The 22,940-nt window shown below is 45.7% G+C and overlaps 1 protein-coding gene across 12 annotated transcripts in view; it reads right to left on the bottom strand.

Annotated features, from left to right (window-relative positions):
- Nucleotides 1-91: 91 nt before the first annotated feature.
- The window catches only part of LOC118214305 (mitogen-activated protein kinase kinase kinase kinase 4), a 78,707-nt gene continuing 55,858 nt past the window's right edge, over nucleotides 92-22,940 (bottom strand). For 2 of the 12 annotated variants that reach the window (XM_035394179.1, XM_035394187.1), the window contains 18 exons: nucleotides 21,979-22,116; nucleotides 20,038-20,244; nucleotides 18,134-18,240; nucleotides 17,671-17,810; nucleotides 16,997-17,094; nucleotides 16,507-16,515; nucleotides 15,107-15,282; nucleotides 13,605-13,722; nucleotides 12,101-12,304; nucleotides 10,287-10,404; nucleotides 9,646-9,816; nucleotides 8,488-8,631; nucleotides 7,074-7,208; nucleotides 6,044-6,144; nucleotides 5,699-5,848; nucleotides 4,898-5,057; nucleotides 4,521-4,660; nucleotides 92-3,602 (listed from right to left, as the gene is read on the bottom strand). In XM_035394179.1, coding sequence (XP_035250070.1) covers nucleotides 3,519-3,602; nucleotides 4,521-4,660; nucleotides 4,898-5,057; nucleotides 5,699-5,848; nucleotides 6,044-6,144; nucleotides 7,074-7,208; nucleotides 8,488-8,631; nucleotides 9,646-9,816; nucleotides 10,287-10,404; nucleotides 12,101-12,304; nucleotides 13,605-13,722; nucleotides 15,107-15,282; nucleotides 16,507-16,515; nucleotides 16,997-17,094; nucleotides 17,671-17,810; nucleotides 18,134-18,240; nucleotides 20,038-20,244; nucleotides 21,979-22,116 — 2,400 coding nt within the window. In that variant the 3' untranslated portion in view covers nucleotides 92-3,518. The remainder of the gene's footprint in view (nucleotides 3,603-4,520; nucleotides 4,661-4,897; nucleotides 5,058-5,698; nucleotides 5,849-6,043; nucleotides 6,145-7,073; nucleotides 7,209-8,487; nucleotides 8,632-9,645; nucleotides 9,817-10,286; nucleotides 10,405-12,100; nucleotides 12,305-13,604; nucleotides 13,723-15,106; nucleotides 15,283-16,506; nucleotides 16,516-16,996; nucleotides 17,095-17,670; nucleotides 17,811-18,133; nucleotides 18,241-20,037; nucleotides 20,245-21,978; nucleotides 22,117-22,940) is intronic. The other 10 variants (XM_035394180.1, XM_035394186.1, XM_035394183.1 and 7 more) reach the window with 10 other exon arrangements.

Genomic DNA, 22,940 nt, shown 5'->3' with positions numbered 1-22,940 from the left:
TGTTCTAGTATGATGCTATTCCAAACCCACAACACGTTACTGGGGCATTCTTACACTAGCGGCAGATGGACAAATCAAGAGAACGCTCCAGTATATTACTTTAACTTTATTCCAAGAAAAAAAAAAAGACCTTCAGGAAAATACAATAATTCCCATGATACACTGAGTAGACATACGTTAGAATAGCATGGCAGAAACATTGGAGGAAACATGTCACATGACCCAGTTCACACCGCGCAGCCAGAGATGAGAAAGAGAACATTGCTACAACATCACTGCAACGCCAAGAGAACATTGAGCGTCACTGCTTTGACCAAAGTTCACAATCTGTCATTTTGTAATTAGTCTGGTAACTTTAAAATTCAACACAGTTGAGAGTTATTGGAAAAGAAGAGCTTAATAATAATTATAACAACACAAAAAGCTAAAAAGGGAAAAACAAAAACAAAAATATAAACCATAAATATGATGCACATTAGTGTAACAAAACATTGCTTCTGTAAACATTTACTTAACATAAGGTGTGCATTATAATATTAAACCACTCCAGTCGTATAATTGTAATTAGGGCTACATAAAATTACAGAAACAAAAGAAACTCATTAAGCTTCTTATCTAAACCTAGAAGTTGAAAAATATACGAGGCTAAAAGATCTTCAAAATGAATTTCTTATTGTAGTGGTTTTGTAATACTGTTTACACTTGTAATTTTGCCATCTTGGCACTTCGTAAAAAAAGAAAAAACAAAAAAAAAAAAGCAACAGAGGCTGCTTTTCACAGACGGCAGAAATGGTTTTCCATTTGAAAATTCAACAGCTTTCTGTTAATGGTCATAAAGTCACTTCTGAAAGGCCTGGACATATCCCAGCACTGATAAAGAACACAGCCCAATGAGAAACTCGGTTCGGCCAGTATTTGAGGGCCTGATTACCATAAAGACCTCTCTCGCACAGTCGCACAACTACACACACGCAGGCACACACACACGCACGCACGCACACACTAACACACAGACACTAACACGCAGACACACTCAAAGCGCTCACTCGCACCCACGGGTACTTCTGTTCAAACTTTACTTTTTTGACAAAGTAAATTGGATCACAAAATATTTAGTGATGAACAGGAGCAGTACATGTCAACAGTTCCAAACAAGACAGACGAGACTGAGAGCCCTGACGATGACAGCCCTGTGGCAGGGTTCGAAAATATGTTTGGGTCTTTGACAAATCCATTCGCCCCATTACTATCAGAGGGCTGCATGGCTGCTCTGGGGGTACGCTAGTCCGCATGGTCCTCCTCTGTGGGTGGCCTCAAGGTTTAACAATCTTTAGAGAAGCAGGGCAGCGTGCTGAGGCTGTTTCCTCCTCCTGCACCTACACATCTCACCAAAAAAATAGACCATCTTTCCTCTCCTTCTGTTTCTGCTATCTTGTTGAAAAACAAATCGGGTTGCAGTTTAATTTAGTTGCATTTTTATCTATCAATAACCAGTCATCATGAAGAACATTGGGGGGGAGGGGGAAGGGGGGAGGGGGGAGGGGGCACAGCTTAAAAAACCCTGTGAGGGTCCATCGTGTCACCTGATGTGGAGATTGAAGTCTGAGCCCTATTGAGATTTCAGAAAATGCATTCAAATTGATGAACGGCATTCAAGGCAACTGTAATGCACGGTACCAAAGGGGGTGAGAGACGGGGGGCGCTCTGAGAACGTTCCGAGACCACGGCGGCAGCCATCGGTACGCAAGCAAACGAACTGTACAAACTGCACACGTTTCTCCATCGATGATGAGCTCAAATGAAACGTTCAGCTGGGAGCAGGCCAGCCATGTCTCCTTGTGTGTGTCATTCATTAAAAAAAAAAAACACACACAAGAAAAAACATGAGAAGCTGACTAAAACAGTGAGTCTGTAAAATACAGGGTTAAGCAGAATCACTCCTCTTCATTCCACACAGGCTTAGTGCATTGCATTCAGTAAGAAGAAAAGAAAAAAAACGAAATATAAAAAAGGACCAAAAAAAAAAAACACCACTGCTTTACAAAGTCCACACAATTCCAAATTCTCGTAAAAATTAAACCTTCCATAACAAAAACAGGGTACTTTATCTGCATTGATCATAACCTCTGCATCAGTGAAAATAAATCATATACATTTGGGATCCCACAATTTTTCCTTTATCACTGTAGTTATGAACAGGACTTGATCAAGCACGTGTCACTGTTTTGGGGAGGCCAGTGGGGTGAGGGGAGTGAAAAGTCAGGGGGTCAGAGTTCACTTCCTTGTTTTCTGAGCCCATAATTCAAATATCCCTCAATTTGGACCAACCAAATACCCAGGGTGCTTAAACGTGACAAGGCATGTCCAGTGCTGACCAACCAGGGCCGGAGAAGACGAATAAGAGTGGCAGGCAGCAAACGTACGGTCATAATAAACAGCTCAAGACTGGATCAAAGAGAAGAGGGCTGTGTCAAATACAGTAAGAACTTCGGAGGGAAAAAAAGAACTTTTCGACATCATCTTCCAAAGAAAACCCAAAAACCACTTCCCTTCACATTACCCGTGTTTCAGTAAATATGAGGGCCAAAAAGGGAGAAAAAAAGACAAAGAAACAATTTAAGGGAAATGACATCACTAACTGAACTGAAACCAAAACCTTTTTTTTTTTTTAAATGGTAGGCGCATGATAAGGTTTCCAATGAACTTTCCTCACAACCGGAAAAGCTGCGAATTCCTTTTTCTAACTTGGCTAAAGGTCCAGTGACAGCTGCATCTGCGGACCACCACCCCCCTACACACGGCCCAAACCACAGACCTGCCCCACCGACATCACTTGATCCAAGCCTTACTGCTTTTGACACACAATGTGACAACTGTGGTGACTACCATTAACGAATGGTCATGGCTGTACCCTGACTTTGGGGCCATAAGACAACGGATTCAAAAGAGAGACATCTTAACGTATACAAGCGTATTAACAGAGCAGGCCTTCAGCTGTGCTGTCCTGGCTGGATCTAAAATACACTGAACCATTAATAGTACAGGCTTTCACCCCCCACCCCCCTCCTGGCTGGTCTAATATATAATGGACTAATGAACTGTAAGCTGCAGCCCCTGCCAACCTGGGGTGAACCACAGTGGGCAGAGGGCTCCTGCACTGTGAGCAGGACAGGGCATGGACCCAAGAGGGGAGTCTGGTACAGCGATGGGTTAACCCTGTTGCCTGGTATTGCGCCACTGTTGACACTGTAACAATCCGGACGCCTGACATCCTCCATCTCATCAGCACCAAGAAGCCCTTTTCACCAGCTCATGTCTCATGTCGGTAAAACTCGAGATCCGTTTCGTTGGCGGCGGCAGTCTAAGGTGTTGCACGGCCCCAGTGCTCGGTGTAGCTCGGTACTCCGGTTGTAGATTAAGTGAAAGGGTCTTTTTTTAACATTTTTTTCCATTGTCATCTTGAATCTTGCAGACGGTCGTTCCTTCATCTTTTTCTCCAGTACGCCAGTGTGTGTTTCCTACCAGCTGAGCAGGGAGCTCCTCCCCAGTGTCATGAAGTACACCTGACTGGAGCCTCCAGAGCGCACGGATGCAAAGAACACCTGTATGAGTAAACACGCACACACACACACACACACACAACACATGCGCACACACACACACACACACAACACGTGCGCACGCACACACGGCCGCACGCACGCACGCACACACACACACACACACACACAACACATGCACACACATACACACACACACAAACATTAGTAATTTCAAAAATACAGAAGAGAGAGACATTTACAGATAGAGAAAAAATATCATTTCTTAGGAGAAGTGGCTAAAATATTTAGTGGCATCACGGTCCATCAAGCTGTCACTCTATTTTAATCCGATGAATTGTTACAATCACAGAAATGAGATGCTTGTGAAAGGGTTTAGTCATAACCAAACCACAGCACCAGGCTGTTCCCCGTAGAGCTTAATCCTGTAGAAAAGACTGGCTGGTGATGAACGGACAGGAGGGAAAGCCCTGGCTACACACACTGACTAAGCCCTAGACCGCTTCCTTCTGCTTTCCGCCTTCAGGGCAGGCCATATTCCTGAGAGCTAGCTCCAAGGCTCCATTTTGAAATAGTTGCTTAATCTCCAAAAATATCCCTTCCCAATCAGAGGAACAACTTCTCATTTATTTTCTTCTATTCAGAGAGGAGAAACTCTGCAGGGGAGGATACTGTGTCGCTTGCAATGTACTCTTACACCAACCTGAGCTCTAACGCTGCACTGAAGGTGTTACTCAACGTCTGCTGGGGTGAGACAGTCTGGAGTGAGGAATCAGACTACGCATATCTCTTTGAAACTATACAATCAAAAAGCACCACTAGCTGACTGCCATACTGCAGTCAGTCTATGAATGATTGCACAGTAGTGTTGTTTTCACAACGTGTGTGTGTGTACGCGTTTGCTTGTGAGTGCGTGCATGTGTGCGTGTGTGTGTGTGTGTGTGTGTGCGCCTTTCTCACCTTGTCATTTCTCTCACACAGAAACTTGAGCCTCTGGGCTCTCTTGTGCATGAAGACTCCATCCAAGTGTCCCGTCTCCACGGAGCGGATTTCGATAGCCTTCTCTCCCCAACCCATTATCTGGTTGGACCTGATGTAGGCTGTGGTGGGAGGTGACAGCGAGGGGGGTGAGAAACTGAACCAAGGACATCAAAACACATTTGTTCATTCGTTCATTCACTCATTCAGTCAGTCAGTCAGTCATGTATTTATGCATGCAGTCAGTCAGTCATTCATTCAGTCAGTCAGTCAGTCAGTCAGTCAATGAGTCAGTCAGTCAGTCAGTCAGTCAGGGGTGTATCAGCTTGCGCTGCATTGCCCAGCATGCTGAGACGTACCCACAGAGGTGGGCATCTCTCCCCACTGCAGCACCACGTCTTTGGTGATCCGCCCGTACGTGTTGACGTAGACCCCCTCATCCTCATAGCACACCAGCAGCTCGATGCCGTCCGTGTTCGGCAGGATGATGATGGCGTGAGACTGGATGCTTGTCTGGATCTGAAGGACAAAAAGAGCAGGGAGAGCAGGATGAGAGAAGAGGGGAGTGGGAAGAGAAGAGACGAAAAAGACAGCAGGAAGGAGAGTGAAGAGCAAAATAAAGAAGGTGAAAAGAGAGAGATGGAAGGGAGAGAAAGAAATGGTGACCTCATCAAAATACTTTCAACTGAACTTCATGAGCCCCTCTCACACCTTAGCTCGCCACTGCACTGATTAACTTGTATAACCATTTCTCTTACCAAGTGGCTGTCTATGCTGCCTAAATCACACAGAGTATTTAATTTCTGAATAGGTGGAGTCCAATGCAGCAATGCGATGAAGCAAATCAACCAGCATACATTCCCCTTTACTTCATCACCTCTACTGGGAGCACCACACCCAAGGAGTTCTCCAAGCACTGGCTGTCAGCGAAATGGCTGACAGCAGACCTCCGTTCGCCAAGCTACCTTTAGATATATATTTAAGGTTTGCTAACTAAAATAGTAAAAAATAATGCCATGGGAACCATTTGTTTCCCTGTCACCAACACCTCCAGCTGGCTACTCTTTTCACCTGGCTGGTTACTCAAAAATTTTGGGGCACCCCCCCTGAGAACACGCCCCCTCGCCTGCCTCCAGAGTGTAGATGGGCGTGGTCCTTACGTGCGTTGGCAGATAGATGTCGTACACAGCCCCCGAGTCCACGTCCACAGCGTGGAACCCAGAGCAGGAGCCATAGATGACCTTCAGCCTCTGACCTTCCTCCACCGTCAGGTCAACCAGCAGCGGCTTGTGCACCAATTCTCCAAACGACTGCGGAGACCAATCAGGGACACGTTACTCACGTGTGTGCACCACAGACTTCCAGGTTTCACTTCCAAGTTCTATTCTAAGATTGTTTCACGTGATGGTGAAAAGGCAAAAACAAAAACAAAACAAAAAAAAGGTTCTTCTAAACCTTAGGGGACAAATTGATTTATAGTAATACGCACTGCTTCATGCACTCACCTTAAAGGCCATGAACTTGTGGTATGGCTTTGGGGCCCATGCATAGACTTCCACGGAATTCTTCAACGCCAGAACTAAAAACTTGATTCGCTCATATTTTACTGGAAACAGAAGAAAATGAGGAATGGTTTCTTGTAAACCCCTGGAGATATACAGAGCATAGTCGTGTTTATGCAAAAACAGAGAAAGTAAGAAGTATCACTGAAAGCGGACAGGTCTCATCCCTTGAGTGAGTGTAGGCCCTTGTTTCTGGTGAAGATTATTTTGCAAAGCATACCCTTATATCGACATGATTTTTATGATTCTAGAAATACTACCATACTCTAACAAACCCACAGAGAGGCTACGAAAAGGCTACAGTTGGGCAGTAAATCCTCTGCAGGTGCTTTCCCCACAGGTGTGTGAAAAAGATGAAAACAGAGTGGCTACAACCATTGTTGCATTCGATAATTCGATAACCGCAATATATCAGCCATCACTACTTCACAGCTCATCTTGCTCTTCCCCTCTTGAGATGATGCTGATGATTGCATCAATGACCGCACTGGTTGCTTAATTCTCAGACACACAATTTCAACTGATGAACGTGTGACATTTTTTGCCACAGATAGTATTGCCATTAAAGTTCTAATTCATTTGGTGGAATGCTGCATTTTCCCAAATACTGCTTTCCACAAAGAGCAAATCAGAAGCTACATTTTACAGCTGAATGAATTTGAAATTAAAAAGGTTCAATCACTGCAGAATAATGAAGTACGCTCAAAGAGGACGTGCTACTATCCAGCATACTTTTTGTGTTACTACTTTTGTGCTACAAATATACACTTTATGTGTTGTGGAAAGGGAGACTTTAGAACACAGGCTGTGTTGAAAGTAACACAAAATGTTGTCCTTAACTAGACATGGAGAAGGTTAAAAACTGACATGTTATGTGTCGTTTTTAACACATATGTTAGAGTGTGCCAACTTGAGGCACAGAAATCTAAATTTTGAGTTCTTTTCCATCTGGAATTCTTGGAAGGTGACTTACCGACTTTGTAGTGCACACAGCCCTCCAGGTCACCCACCGTGGTCCAGCCCTGCTTCTTCTCTACCTCAGGATCATTGTGCAGAATCTTGTTCCTCAGCCAGGATAGGTAGTACACTCGCAGCTTGTTCTTTTTACCTGAGAAGGGAAAGGGAAAACAGGAAGCATGAGCCGCCACTCACCAGAGATGTTTCAGGTAATTAAAAAAAAATGTATTTAAAAAATGTGTGGTAGAATTTATGGTCTCAGTTGCATACAGTTTTATTGGCTCTAACAGGAACTTCCTTTCCCTCAAAAATTCAAATAAGTAAATTCAAACTAGGCACAGAAATTTCACAAAAATGTGAAGCATGGAAAGAGGCTGGGCTCTATATCCTATGGATTTATTTCACAACTAAACTAAATTAAATTAAAAGTCAAGTGGCCAAAGAGAACTTTTGAAGCCTAATAAAGTGTGTTCTATTACCCCTACAAACTTGCAATGTATCAAACCTGCAATTTATACCAAAATTCTATAAAATAAATCTGAATAATAGGGTGTCTATGCACCTTTGTTACCTGGCAACTACATATTATCAAGTGTTATGTTTTATATGAGAGCATGTTAGTAAATATTGACTCAGCTACGCGTGTGTGTCTGTGTTACGTGTGCGTGTGTGAGATGTCAAAAAATCCTGCAGAATATACACACCCGTTGCTCAATTTCCTCTTCAGACAGTGAGAACAAAGACTGCACGACAGCACTTCCTCACAACAACTTTCCAGTGGAAAAACACAAACCTACTTTTGCACGAGTCTGACGACCATCGATTTAGCAAAAAGCCAAAACGTGCCCATGAAGAAATTGGGAATCCTATCCGGAAATAAACACTGGGAAATTACACTGCTCCACTCTATGTACATAAAAAGTAACTCTTCCTCTTATGACTCATTTGAGGAATACAGTTTAATAGCCAGCAGGCCTCCGGGGAGCTGGAGACCACCCTTGCTTGAGGTCACACATCCCTTAGCCTCGCTTCTGAGGTCCAAAACCCCGCTTTACTACGAGCCCGAACAGGTCGACACTGAGGTGAGAGAACTGCGCCCAATTTCCCAGTGCGCGCTTCGCTCACGATCCCGCTCATGTAAATCTCCAGCAGGGGGCGCCAGTTCAAACCAGTTCAAAGCGCAACCCTCTACAACGTCAGCGGCGAGGACCCAATCCAGAAAACAGGAACCTAAACCCGCAAGCTCTAACTTCCCCTTTCAAAACAGAGAGAGAAAAAAATTTAAATCTGGGGTAGAGACTTCAGAGCCCCGCGCAATGTTCACCCCCCACCCCCCGCCACCCGCCCCCCGCCCCCGAGTCCTTTCAGACACTCGAGAGCTCACAGCGTGCCTTCCCATGAGCCTTCGGCAGGCGACAGGTGTGCGCTACCTGATATTGTCACAAGGACGTTGAGTCCCTCCAGCACGTCCATCTGCTGGATGCGTCTGCGGCTGATGAGGGGGTAGACCTTCCCCTGGCCGCTCCGGTCCAGCAGCATCAGACCGCTCTCTGTGCCCACCAGCAGGTTCACACCTGCCCAGGAACCGCACAGGAGAGGTTCAGCACACATGCGACAATAGACAAGACAATAGTGGGAATTCAAATAACTTACTCAAAAAAAAAAGAAATTAAATTCATTTACAGCCCATATTAAAACATAAATGAAGAGACTTTTCCCCAGATATTTAAACTTTGGGTTTATGGGTAAATATGTTTAAAATAATACAGCTTGATCACACAATGAGCAATGCTGCTATGGTAAACAGTGACCATGAACAGTGAAATGTTCTAAATTCAAAATGATACTTGAAAGCACGTATAATAATTTGTGTAACATACATTGACATAGGAAGGAACAACCTCTAATTAACTCTTTAAGATATAATATGTGATCAGAATGCTCTTAATGGAAGATTCTAATGCTGATGTAACAATCAGTGCTGGTAATGAAAGCAACAGAGTTCTAGAACACTGACTTGGCATTTTGAACATTCAAAAAAAAACCTACGCTTCAAAAGAGTTTAAGAAACAATGTAAGCATTGCTGGGAAGAGCAAAGTGAAAGCTATGTCAGGAGCCAGCACTACACCCACTGAAATCAGTCATTGACATGGTGACATCTTATTCATGGGAAACCATTTATTAGCAATAGATTCACCAATTTATCATCATGGCAGGAACAGGAACTACTTCAATTGGGAGGCAAGAGTCAACAAGAAGGTACTTGTGTATATAACTCATATTTAAGCACATCCAATAGACTGTTCACCTCATTTGTTCAGTAAAACTAAATGTAAAATAAATTCTGTTCAGTGAAGAAAACTGTATAATTTTAAATGAAAAGTTTACCATCTCACAAAAAGGACTAATACCACTTCCATTTCTCACTGGAAATAAGTAACAAGGAAAAATGACACCATTTTGCTAGGGCTGTGGAATGCAGTATAATTTTACTAGGTTAGTGCTTGACTCTAGGCACTTCAGACAGCCCTTAAAACTGTAAGTGCTGCCCCCTAATGGCCCAGGAGCAGACTGACCGAACACCTACCCCATAGTGCAGCACACAGGATCTCGGAGTTGAACCGCTTCTTGTATTTGCGAATTTCTGGGGTGTCACTCTGCGGCCGTGTGTTCACGGGGTTCACGTTCACCACTGAGCCCTTCCTGGAGGGGTCCTGTCTCAGGACTTCCTGTAGTCTGGCCTCATTACCGAAACCTGCTGAGGAGGGGTGAAAGGTCAGGTCAGACACCAAAATCTATGCTTGAGCTATCCTGGACCCTATATCATAGGCAAATAATTAGAATTTTAGAACAGTTTCATCCAAGGAAAGAGATGTCAATCTGCATATTAATATTACAATACTTATGAGTTTTGGTCTAGGCAGGCAGGTGGCAACGGAAAGGACCAATCACATTGGGGCGACATAGCTCAGGAGGTAAGACCGATTATCTGGCAGTCGGAGGGTTGCTGGTTCAAATCCCGCCCTGGGCATGTCGAAGTGTCCTTGAGCAAGACACCTAACCCCTAACTGCTCTGGCGAATGAGAGGCATCAATTGTAAAGCGCTTTGGATAAAAACGCTATATAAATGCAGTCCTTTTACCATTTACCATTACATTGTAAAGGGGAAAGAGGAGCTGACCAATCAGAATGCAAGTTGCTGCCATGTCAGGAAGACAGGTAACTTACCCACAGAGTTGAGGGAGGTCCCGCTGGAGGGGGAGATCTGCAACAACCGGGGATCAATGAATGGGGTGAAAGAGGAGGAGGACTTATGCTTCTGCAAAGTGTTACTGGCAGACTGGGTCTAGAACACAAAGACACGAGGGACAGGCAGAATGAGCAAACTGGCTACCTGCTTCCTGATGAAGACTGCTTTCCCTTTGCCCCTGGCCCTTCAGCTACTTGGCTCCCTCCTTAACTCAGTACCTCAATATTAGCTTCTTACATAAGGCATGAAAACCTTTCCATTAGTATTTCATATTTTCCTTACAGCACAGCAAGGTCAAGAAATGAGTTGAGATTGTCACATCTCAGCAATAAATTTCATTTTATTAATTTATATCCAGTCCTCTCTTTAGTGGGTATATTCACAACTCATGGGCCCAACAACAACAAACTGAACAAACAATGACCTTTTAGATGTCTGCACTAAATTACTTAATTTCAAAGACAGATATTACAAACAGAATTCAATATACATTAGACAGAGATGTCAAATGAAGATCAATATTCAGCAAATGGCAGAGAAATGTATTCAAATTCATTGTCAGTTTGAGTCAGTTCAACCACCATGCACAGTGTGCAGCCAGAAAGTCAGGGAGACACAGGCACAAATGTACAACACATGTTTGGGGTGAAACAGATGGAATATTCAAGGGAATATAACAAAAAAAAATCAAGGAATGCCATTTAGCATTAAACAAGTAAAACTTGAAAGTGTAACTCAGATAATGTGAAAAGTGACAACTACAGTAAAAAACTGCCCTTTTCTGAAAACAAAAAGATATACCATCATGCTCAGGAAATATCATAATTATATTAAATTACATTATATTTGCAGGAGCACCCAGTAACATATCTTTGGTTCTGAAGAGTTGTCTCAAAATGTTCCTTGATTCTCATGTTACACAACAAAATGTCTGTTAAGAAGCAATAATCCACATTGTTCGAGCTTATCAAATGTTCACAGGCAGGACAGCCATAGGGAAATAGGAAAAAGCTTCTCACTTTGTGGAATCATTACAGACTAGGTAGACATCCCTGAACCTGAATTTGTATTTAAGGAAAAAACATTATATATATAACTTACATAAGATCTTACACTATCTTACAAGATCTACAATATAGGTACATTTTTTCCATTCACTATTTAATTAACTTTGTTGCTTTTTTTCGTCATTTTGCACTGTACTGATACACACTGGTGACTACTATGGATAGTGGATTTTGTGAAGAGGGAGTACTGTATGATTCTATTTGGTTTGGTTGGTTGACATTTTTCCATAATGATCAACAAGTGCAGTTTTAGCACAATTAAAAAAACAGGTGGAACAAAAGACTCAAAAATAAAGAAAGCCAAAGAGTGTTAATAAATCAAAGCAGTCAGATTAGTTCACTCTGAACAGCAAAGCAGGCAGAAAATCACGTTAAGGAGAAGCTAAACTAAAAGGGCTCCACCTGCTTGGAGCTCAGTACGGAGACCCTGGATGCAGTGGTTTAGTCCCTGGATGCAGTGGTTTAGTCCCTGGATGCAGTGGTTTAGACCCAGGATGAGTGGTTTAGACCCTGGATGCAGTGGTTTAGACCCTGGATGAGTGGTTTAGACCCTAGAAGCTGTTGTTTAGACCCAGGAAGCAATAGTTCAGATCCGGGAAACAGTGGTTTAGAGCCACCACCTCACTACCTATCCCAGCAGGTGGTGGAAACTACGAGGCAGCGTCGAGGAGAGAGCGCAGCAACCAGCCAGCCAGTAGGGGGGCAGCAGCATGTGAGGGACATACCTGGTTAGCAGTGAGCTTGTCCAGGGGGGTCTGGGGGGACATGGAGGGGCTCGTCTGGGTGGATGAAGGGGAGTTGGAGGAGGAGGAATGGCTTTGCTGGATGAGATCTGGTAAGAGGTGAATGCGGCCGGCAAAGCCATTGCTCTCTTGGTGGGCGGGGCCGGGGCCTGGGCCTGGGCCGGGGCGCTTTTTGTCACCCGCGCTCTGTAATCAAGAACAGCCACACACGGGTCTGTGCTGTGCGCAGGAGGCTCTGCTGGGAGGAGAACCAGCTAGTCTACCATCGCAAGGTGAGGAGAAAATAAATCAACTGTTACGTCAAGGTAAAGCAACACGTCAACAACCCTTTCCAAACTATCCCCTTGATCCTTAAAGAATGAAAAAAAAAAAAAAAAGCTTTGGAGGTCAGCAACAAAGAACGCTTTTTTTCCCATTCCTTTTTCCATCCGATGATGCTTAGCAACATTTCTTTCGTGGGGGGGAGAGTTCAGGGAAGATTGAGTCCAGCAGAACCGACAGGATTTATGAGAAATCTTTTGCTGTCCGTAACGCCTCGACCTGAACAAGGCCAACAGAACATTTACTCGCACTGAGCTGCAAGGCTGAAACCACGACAGTGACCTTTCCCTCAAAGCCTCGCACACCATCTGCAGAGCTAATAACGCTGCAGTGATCTTCAGCTCCTGTTACTCGGACTTATCCCTTCTGTGTTGCAGCGTTTCATAATAACTCAGAGGTCTGGGTGACCATGACTACAGTGGGCAGTATTGCATTGTGTGAAACAGGCAGGCGGCAAATCACTTTCTTCCAATGGGCTGTGTGACAGAGATTTTGTGTGTGTGTGTCTGTGTGTGCATGTGTACGTGTGTGTGTGTGTGTGTGTGTGTGTGTGTGTGTGCGCGCACGCGTGCGCGTATGTGAGCATGAGTGTGCAAGGCTACACTAAGCATATGCGGAACACTAGAAAGAAGCAGGCTAAAGTAAGGACTGTGTTCGTCCTTTTGACCGACGGAAGTACAAGAGTTCTGAATGAGAGAAGCTGCAGTAGGGCAGGAGGCGATTTAGCACACTGGTTGTGAAAGAGGTGTAAACCATTGGTCTTTCATGATCTAGCGATTTATAGCACCATGTGAATTACACTGAGAATCACAGGATGGGCACAGCACTGCACTAAATTCTGTCAGCTGTCCAAATGGTGGGGGAAATCTTGATAGAGGCCGTTCACTTCCTGTTCAAAGTAGCTGTGTATTCTAGGTGCTCCCGGGGTCTTCTTTCCATGCAATTACACACTAGGACTTACGACTGACAAGGCCTCTAACCACACAGGTTCTCCCATTACCAGAAATGAAAACCAACAAAAAAATAAAAAAATTTTCAATAAAAAAAAAAAAAAAAAACAAACAGAAAGGGGATGAATGAGGAATGAGTGAACAGCCACAGCGATACAAAAAGGTAAAACGGTGTGCATCTTTTTTTCCTGAGGCAGGGCTCCTCCTTCCTTTACCTGCCGGACTATCAAAGTTCCGTCTTTGCAGGGCGTGGTGGCCGGGTCGCTCTCCGCCTCGTCGTGCACAATCATGGTCTTCACCGACTCCGTCTCCCCGTTGCTCAGCTTGGAAGAGCTGCGGGTGAGAAAGGGAGGGCGCTCGTTAGTGAGCCGGCGACTCAGACAGGTCACATGACCCGCCGTAAAGGATTACAAAAGCGCAACGGTTATCAAACTGGAGGGGCCTCCTCTCTCCACGTGAAACAATGAGCACGGGAGTACTCGTCGATTACGCCACTTGTGTTCGCCTGCGTGGGCCGGTTAATCTTCCAGGGTAATGCATTTGCTGTAGAGCTTAAGATTTCTCAACCTCACGCCATGAACCTGTTGAGTTCACCCAGTCCTGAAATGGCCAGAGTCACTGGAATGTGGTTTGGCTATTTCTGCACAGTGCTTGCTGTTGCACTTTCTGAAGGCATCTCAGATCCATCATTAGGATGCAGTTTTTCATGTTTATTACATTACATTACAGGCATTTGGCAGACGCTCTTATCCAGAGCGACGTACAAGAAAGTGTATAACCAAAACCATGAGGGCAGTCACAATGCTGAGCCTCAAGACAGGTTATAAGACAAGAGCTCTCTCACCTCAAAGCAGCATTACTACTACAGAATGCTTCATTATTGCATACAGTACATGCAAGGCATTCACAGCCAAGTGTAAAAGTACTTTGGAAGCATATTACCAAAAGAAACTACTGGAAATGGCACCATGAATCATCGGCTAATAATTCAGGGTGCAAATTTCATTTTCATGTTTTATTTTCAGGTAGCATTTTGGTTAAAGAAAATCATATAGTCCATATAAGCCAGACAAACATCTCCATTACTGTGTGCTTCAATATCAGTGTAGAGAACAATCTATTCCCGAGAGATTAACGTAGCTGACCTATTTCTGAACTAAAACATTACAGGCCTGTTTGTCAGTAACATCACCAGCGTGTGCATGAGTCTCACTCTCTGTCATGCTCTCTCTCTCTCTCTCTCCGTCGTGCTCTCTCTCTCGCTCTCAATATGAAGGGCTATATTCAGTATAATTCAGAGAAGCATTGGTGTTTCATTCCTATAGCACAGTCACATTCATTCATGCCATTTAATTCTTGAAACATTTGACTCAGTATATGAATACATGTTTGCATTGGCCGTAGGATAGCGGACAAGAGCACTTATTTATAAAAGACTGCAGTGGACTCATAAATCTCAGAGCCTTGAACTGTTTTTTTTTTCAGCTGCCCCAAAGTTTCTATTCTCTATTTTGAACTGGGCAAGAAAAACCTGGTTTCAAAGCATTCAACCACAGACCCCAGATACCAAGCGACTTCCGGGCCGAATCTGCGCCGATTCCACCCAAAGCCGCTTGCTGTCTATTGGCTAGTGGAACCAATACTTGAGGAGCCGCCAGCACAGGTGGCGGTGTGGAAGTGGCAGGTGGGAGAGAGGTGTGGATGGCGATGTGCGTACACCGCTCGCGAGTCCTCAGGGCCAGAAGTGGACTCCTCCGCACCCTCCTGGTCCACGTCCTCATCGTCCTCATCTGTGGTCCCCGACTCCTCGCTGGAGGACGAGTAATCCGTCACCTTGTGGGGGGGACGGACGTCCTCCACGGCACGCAGCTCCTTGGCCAGGGCAGTAAGGTCCTGGGGGATAGGGGTCAGAGGTCAGACGCATGCCACTGTGCACTTTGGCGCCACCCGCAGGTGTAACAAGACAAAAATGCTGGTGACGCAAGCCTCAGCCCAACAGTGATGAACCCCAGCTACAGGCCAGAAAAAAATATTCTTCAATCACATACTTATTGATATACACTTAGAAGGTCATTTAAATCAAGAGTAGTATTATTCTCTTTCTCTTTTTCCCTCCTAGCAAAAGACTTCCTGGCAATAAGGGGCAGCTCATCTCACAGGAAATTACAAAGAGAGAAGTGCAGGAAGAAAGCAGGAAACTGCAGACAGGAAGTGAAAAGCGGTAAAAGACCACCAGCCTATGAGGCTGGCCAGTGAAGAGCCCGCAAAGGAATGAATATGGAGATAAGTGATGTGCGCTAGCTACAGCCCAGACATAATGATGGACAAAAGCAAATCATTAAAACTCTCGAGTTGTACATGTAATTATTTGAATAAACACATAAAAGGGTCTGCCAAATATTTTGTTGCATAGATACAATTTCCTACACTTTCCCTTCATAAGTTGACATCAGTGCCCGTCTCTTACAGTACTTCTGAGAATGGAGAAACAGGTTGCAGTTTGCGTTTGTGCCACAGTTTAAAACAAGGTGGCATTGGCATCAGCCTATACAGCCCGACAAACATCGGTTTTTGATAAAAAGCCCGAATTTCCATATGATGAATCACTAACATTAAGCCTCTTAATTAGACACTATATTTCAAAGCAAACCAACTCTTTCTTAGAACTGCAGCACATTTCACGAGGTGAAGTCATGGAGACAAACACCAGTTAAAAGCTCTGATAGTCACTCTCACCCTTCCTAAAAACAGACTGGAGCCAGTAAGTTGCTTGATGGCTAATACCCCTGTGCCTTTCCACAAACAGGCCCACACAAGATTTACATGGAAATGACGCAGTGACCACAATCAAAAGGGAGGGAAAAAAGGAAAGTTCACAGGGAGACACGGCAAGCGCTTCCCGTTGCAGCGAATATGAACATGATATGAGGAGATGTCGCTTTTCTGAAGCGGCACAGTAAAGCAGTAATGTGTGGCTTGAGGTCAGAGGAGAGACAACGAGCAAAAGCTGGTGTTCCCTATGGTTGGCAGCGGCATGCAGCTTTGGGGTGGGGGGGGGGGGCAGTGAGTCACACCAGTCCACACAGGAATGAACACACTCCATCTGGCACTGCTTACCACGTCACCCTACACAACTCAGACAGAGTCACGTGATTACGTCATGTGACCCCGCGAGGGGCCCCAAGTCCGCAGAGCAGTCGGCGGAAAAACAAAGAAAGGAAAATGAGGACAAAGAAGAAGAAAAAAAACGACAAAAAAACTGCATGTGTAGAAACACACACTGTCATTTCTTTCATCCATGACTATGACTCTTACAAAAGTGCTGACGACTAGCTAAAATAAATAAATTAAATGAAATAAAAATCTGGAACAACCCCAAAACTCTCTTACAGTACTCGCTTTGTGAAGCGTTCCGTCCTGGACTGTTTCCACTAAAATGTTGTTGTACAGACGTGAGGTCACGACCACTCAGGGTCCTCTCCAGACACAGGCAATTTAAAATATCACAACATCAAAAGCCTGGAGGGCCACTGAAAGTCTCGGGGCATAAAAACACTTATCAGATCAGCCGACGCCGAGGAGATGAGCGGTAACGTTAGGCACTCACAGCTGGCCGGCTTGGTCTGACAAAGTCCTTCTTCTCCTCGGGCTTCTTTCCGGCGTGTTCCGGGCGCTGCATGGGGGAGCCCTCAGACTTTGAAGAGGCTGAAGTGGAAGATTAACGAACGGATTCCGGGGTTTAAGTGGCTGAGGAAGATGTTCTGACAGCGCAAAAAGCTCAGTACTGTGGGAATGCGTGTCTGTGATACAGCTTTTTAGCCTGCTGCTGGTCTGTGAGTGAGTGCACGTGCTTGGTGTGCACAGTAATGTAGCACTTACAGTATGTGTTCACAAGTAACATTAATGAAATGTAGTTGAATAGTGTGTCCGGGAGGGAATCTATACTGCATGAGCAGCAGGTGTACGCACGAGAGTAAGCAATAGCCTGTCTATGATTATGTGTGTGCCTGTATCTATGTGAGTGTGCGCTTGTGTGTGCATGTGTGTGTGCGTGTGTACGTGTGTATGTACGTGTGTGTGTGTGCGTGTTTTTACGTGTGCGCGTGTGTGTGTGTGTATATGTGGTAGTGGTATGTGTGTGTGCGTGTGTACGTGTGTGTGTGCGTGTATGCGTGTGTGTGTGTATGTGTATGGGTGGGGGTGTGTGTGTGCGCGTGTGTGTATGGGTGGGGGTATATGTGTGTGCGTGTGTGTGTGCGCGTGTGGGGACACTGGACTCACAGCGCACTCGGAACCTCTCCCCGGAGCTGCTCTGGGACCCGGCCTGAGAGCTGGAGTTACTGGAGCCGGAGGAGCTGCCGCTGCCCGGCCTGGAGGCCAGCTTCTCCACACGGTCCCAGAGGAGGCGTGGCTCTGCGTTACTGAGAGAGGGGCACAGTCACACAAGGCTCCATGTGACAAGGAAACAAGCAATGGACAAACAGTGACCCTACCCTTTGAGTTTTTTCTGATCAGTGAAGCATAACGGTTAGGGAAATGGGCTTATTGGGTAAACTCAAAGATTGTTTCATTCCCACTGCCGTTGTGCACAGCACTGAACTATACAGCTGCATAAATGGATGGTGTTTAAGTTGTTCGGGATAAAAGCTTCTTGTAAGATGGCAAAATGTAAAATAGAGGCCAGTGAGAAGCGGCACTGTCCCACAGGTAGAAATGAAGACCAGCAGGGAGAGGGCGTGGTTACCTGGAGTTCCTCTGTCCCACCTGGCTGCTCTGCTGCTGCAGGTTCCCCTGGAGGGGCGACTCCCGGCGAGGGAGCACAGGGGACCTGGACGTCGTCCTCACCGGGACCTTTCCCAAAAGACAAGACAATCTCACAGGTGAGGCAGCAGGGGGCGCCAAAAGCACACACTCGGCCCCTCTCACACAATTCCCCTTCTACACTCACATAGCGCTGTTCCCAAATGAGAAAGATCAACTCTTTCCACCGCTGGCAAAATTACACGGTTTCAAAAGCAAAGATCAAATTGTAATTATGAGTAAAGACAATTAAGATCTGTGTTCAAACCTACTCTCAGGAAAATCTTGCACCGATATACAAGCAAAGAAATGAAAACACATCAACAAAGTCAGTATTAACACGTCCATAACTACAAACTACATGGGAAATATCTCATGAAACACAATGAAACGACCAACAAACAACATTGGGACAATTAGCGGAAACAACACGGGACTATAATCAATAGAAGAGGTAACTTTTTAGTATCCAGTGACCTGCATACATATGACTGCAAATCTCTTCTTGGGCTCCAGAGTTGTTACTAGCACACTCTCAGCTAGCTCGATGTTCTTGCACAATCGCTGTGGAAAACAGCCATGTTTCGACTTAAAAAGTTAACAGAGACACTAAAAAAAAAAAACCCAAAAGAGCGCACAGATTTCAGTAGCCCCCCAAATGGATGTGCAATGAATGAACCTGATCACAAGAGCAGAGGAATTATGGGAGATTAGAGACTGCGCACACCTGGGCAGGGTAGAAGGGGGTGGAAATGAGACCCACAGGACAGATGAGCAGTGGCCAGAGCGATACAAACACAATGATGTGGTTAGCAGGTGCAGGACAGGACTTACACAGGAGGGTTATGGGAGTTTCAGAGGGCATTACACCTCAAAGCTGACAATCCAAAAACATGGGCAGCAAGGCAACTACACTGGTAATCCTTGGCCATAATTCATGACTTCATTAGTAATTAATTAGGAATTAATAAATACTTATTACAAATTAATTTGTTGATTTTACTGTGGAAAATTAGCCCTCCCCTTTAAGATTCAGTGGAGGCGGTACACTACAGGTACCATGTGTGTTATTCAGCATCTTGAATTTCCTGATGTCTGGAGATGTGGTCAGTCAGGTGACCCAGTGACATCACTATGGAGATCTGCTTTGGCCCCCCTTCAAGCCACGACAGCATAAATGGCGAGCGATCCTGTGCATTCGGCAGGCACACCACGGCACTAACGTGTGTCCTCTTTCAAAGAGCACTCTGGCACATGCGGACAGCCAACACATGTCGGTTTGCCCAGAGGAGCAGCTCTTGCATAAAGTGACATGGAGAATCCAGCCAATTAAACCCCTCCCTAGATAATTCTATGGCCCATAATGCAATGCCTGCTGGCCGCAGTCAGTACGGGCATGACCAGGATTAGGTACCAGACCGTGGGGTCCATCCAGGCACTGGAGCCCAGTGCCTCAGCAGGATGAGTTGCCCATGCTAACTAAAGGAAAATGCCAGAAGGGCTCCTAGGGCAGGCAGGCGATAACAAATCACACTGATCTCAGAGCTGACACACAGGCAGGTGTAGGTAAACGATAGCAGATGCCACTGATCTCAGAGCTGACACACAGGCAGGCGTAATTAAGTGACAACAGATCGCACTGATCTCAGAGCTGACACACAGGCAGGTCTAGGCAAACAATAGCAGATCACACTGATCTCAGCGCTGACACACACGCAGGTGTAGGTAACGATAACAGATCTCACTGATCTGGGGTCAGAAACAGCACTGTTCACAGGGCCCCTCAGCAGGATGGTGGAGGGGAGAAGGTAAATGGGTGAAACGGGGGCCCTGCAAGCCTGTCCTTACCCTGGGAGGGACCTCCTCATTGTGGCCCCGAGCCCAGGCCCCAGGGGGCTCTGCCCTAGGTTCTGAGGGGGGCAGCGGATCGCCGCGTGCAGGCGCTGGGTGGTGGGGGTCCTGAGAGCGCAGATGGAGATGTGCAAAACTAGGAAGCGGATCACTGAAGGAATGGGAGCGAGACACAGGGGGAGCTGCCACATGAGACCACTGGACCTTCCAGAGGAGAGAACAAACAGGGGGGTCAGCACAGCGAGAGGGTGCAGGGAGACCATAGCACAGCCAGGGAGAGAGCCAGGGATGAGCTGCCTGGGACCAGACCTTCTCACTCTCCCACTCTCTCACACACTCACACACACAGACACATAAACACATACATACGCGTGCACAAGCACCCACAAATCACACACAAACACACACACACAGACCATCACAAACACAGACACACTCACACTCACACACACAGCACGCACACACACATCTAAACACACACAGATACACACACACAGAGGCACACAGAGCAAACAGTCACGCACTTCAGGCAGAAACAAAGAGATACACATGCGAGCAGACACAGGCAGACATGCAGACTGTACAGATGTACACACACAGAAATTCAGGCCAGCGAACTCAAAGACGCACGACGACTGAAACTCAAGGCGGGTTATAGAGCCACCTGTGCACTGGGAGTGTCACAGCATTATTGTGTCATTACTGTGTCAAGCAAAAACCATGTAACATGGGATCACTGGAGCTGTGCATGTCTCAACACATTCTCATTTCTTTTATTCTTCCTTTATCTTTCCATTAGCTTGTAGAAATCTGCAGACGTTCCCACAGAACCCGACAGGCTGGAGTAAACATGCCTGTCAACGACATATTGAATCATAATGCGATCCAAACCAATCAGGCATGATTGAACCCGTATTGCTTCAAAGCGGTAAACAAAAAAGTAAATAAAGAAATTACAGAATTAAGCGATTATAATGATCATACTTTAATTACAGCTTTTAGACCTCTATAGCCTTGCCACTCTTCTGAAGCATTCATTCAAACTTCAAACATCTAAAACTGAATTATTTGTGCATCTGTGCAGTTAGGCTTCAATGAACTGTGAGGAATGCACAGAGCTAATGATCACACAAAAACTACACCTACGAAATCCAGATCCACACAAAGACACGCAAAAACATACAGCACACACAACAAACACACTCACACACAAACACACACATCACCGTCTCAATGTCCAACACTACGACATGTATAACCGACAGACAGCCTTGGACTCATTGACCATTCGAGGAATATGACAGCAAGACAGCAAGTTGACAGGAAGAGCTTTACTGGGTGTTTGTTTCATTCCCCAAATGGTTCCAGTGCACCGGACAGGTCAATGGCAGAAGAATGATGGCAGAGTGGAGAGGATAGAATGATTGGGTGTGGTGCAGCAGCCATTAGCATGCAGACTAAGCATTCCCGCTGTCCTTACAGAAGCTAGGGTAGGAGCCATCTGTCACCCAGACCAAAGCTGGAATTCTGCCTGCCTGCTCAGGGAGAGCAGATCGGGCTCAAGAATCCAGACATTAAACTGGAGGGTGGGGCCCTCATCTTCAGTTACCAGGTGTATGAAAACTTGTACTAGCTGAAAATTCATTAGCAACAAGAGTAAAAGTACATGTATAAAAAATAATTCTAATATCGTTTTGAAATTCTCCAACCCAGATCATGTAACCCGAGTGCAGTGTGCAGCACCTCGTGGAAGATTTATAGCAGGGAGAACAACAGACAGACAGACAGACTGAGAGACAGAGAGGAAGAGAGAGACAGTGAGAGAGAGAAAGAGACAGACAGAAAGAGAGAGAGAGACAGCAAGAGAGAAAGGCAGAGAGAGAGAAAGACAGAGAGACAGAAAGAGAGAAAGAGAGAGAGAAGGGGTTGCAGGTTTACCTGAGGTTCTGTGGGCCTGTGCACTGGCTCGGAGGAGTTGCCGTTAGAGAATGGTTCCGCGCGGGGGGGCACGGGGGGCTGCTTGGACTGTGCTGCTTGAGGAGAGCCCTGAACATTCTTTCGAAATCTTTCATCAGCCTGAGTGGACAGACAGGGGAACAGCCTAAATATCACAGACTCTCCAGAGGGACACCAGAGGGACACTGTCAGCGGCAGCGTCAATCAATCAAGCGCACCACTATTTCAGCGACCTACAGACACAACAGCATGGACAACAGCAGAGTTTCCATAGGATGCCTCGAATCACTGACTCAAGTCAGTTTTCCTTTCCCATATTATCGGGCCAATCCGCATTGCGTCCACATACAGCAGATCTGATCTTGCACACAAACGGTCAGCGTAAAATGAAGAGCGTGGAAGGCACACGATGGCAGACCAATACAGCCATCGGTTTCAATCGCTTCCTGAGGAAACTCCACTGCGGACGACGAGAGGCTTAAACGTGTTAATGGCACGGCGGGACTCTTGAGATGAAACATCTTGAGGACCAAAACAGCCGCGAGCACAGCGTTCTCAGAACACCGCAGAGACGTTGTGGCAACGTTATGGTAATGCTGTGAGAACGCGCTGTGTCAGCTGGCTCCACAGAAGACTGGACCGCACTGGATTCTGGGGAACACATGCGGGATCATACGAACGGATACGAACATCTCCTCTGGAAAACATTTCGGCAGATTCTCCATGTGAAACACAGCTGGTGCTTTTTGTTAAAATTATCCGGAAAGCTATTACAAATCGGCAATTACCAAGCCCCATGGAGAAACTGCAAAATGCCGCTCGAACATAAAGCAGCTTGACTGAAACTTTGTCACAAAGGGGGTTCCTCTCCACACACATCCCCACAGCAGAGATTTCTCTCGGCTGTACAGCAGGGGGGTCAATCGCTGTCTGGCTGAAGCTTG

Source organism: Anguilla anguilla, chromosome 15 (assembly GCF_013347855.1).
Source record: "Anguilla anguilla isolate fAngAng1 chromosome 15, fAngAng1.pri, whole genome shotgun sequence".
In the NCBI taxonomy this organism is placed as follows: Eukaryota; Metazoa; Chordata; class Actinopteri; order Anguilliformes; family Anguillidae; genus Anguilla; species Anguilla anguilla.
This window is presented reverse-complemented; position numbering and strand designations above follow the sequence as displayed.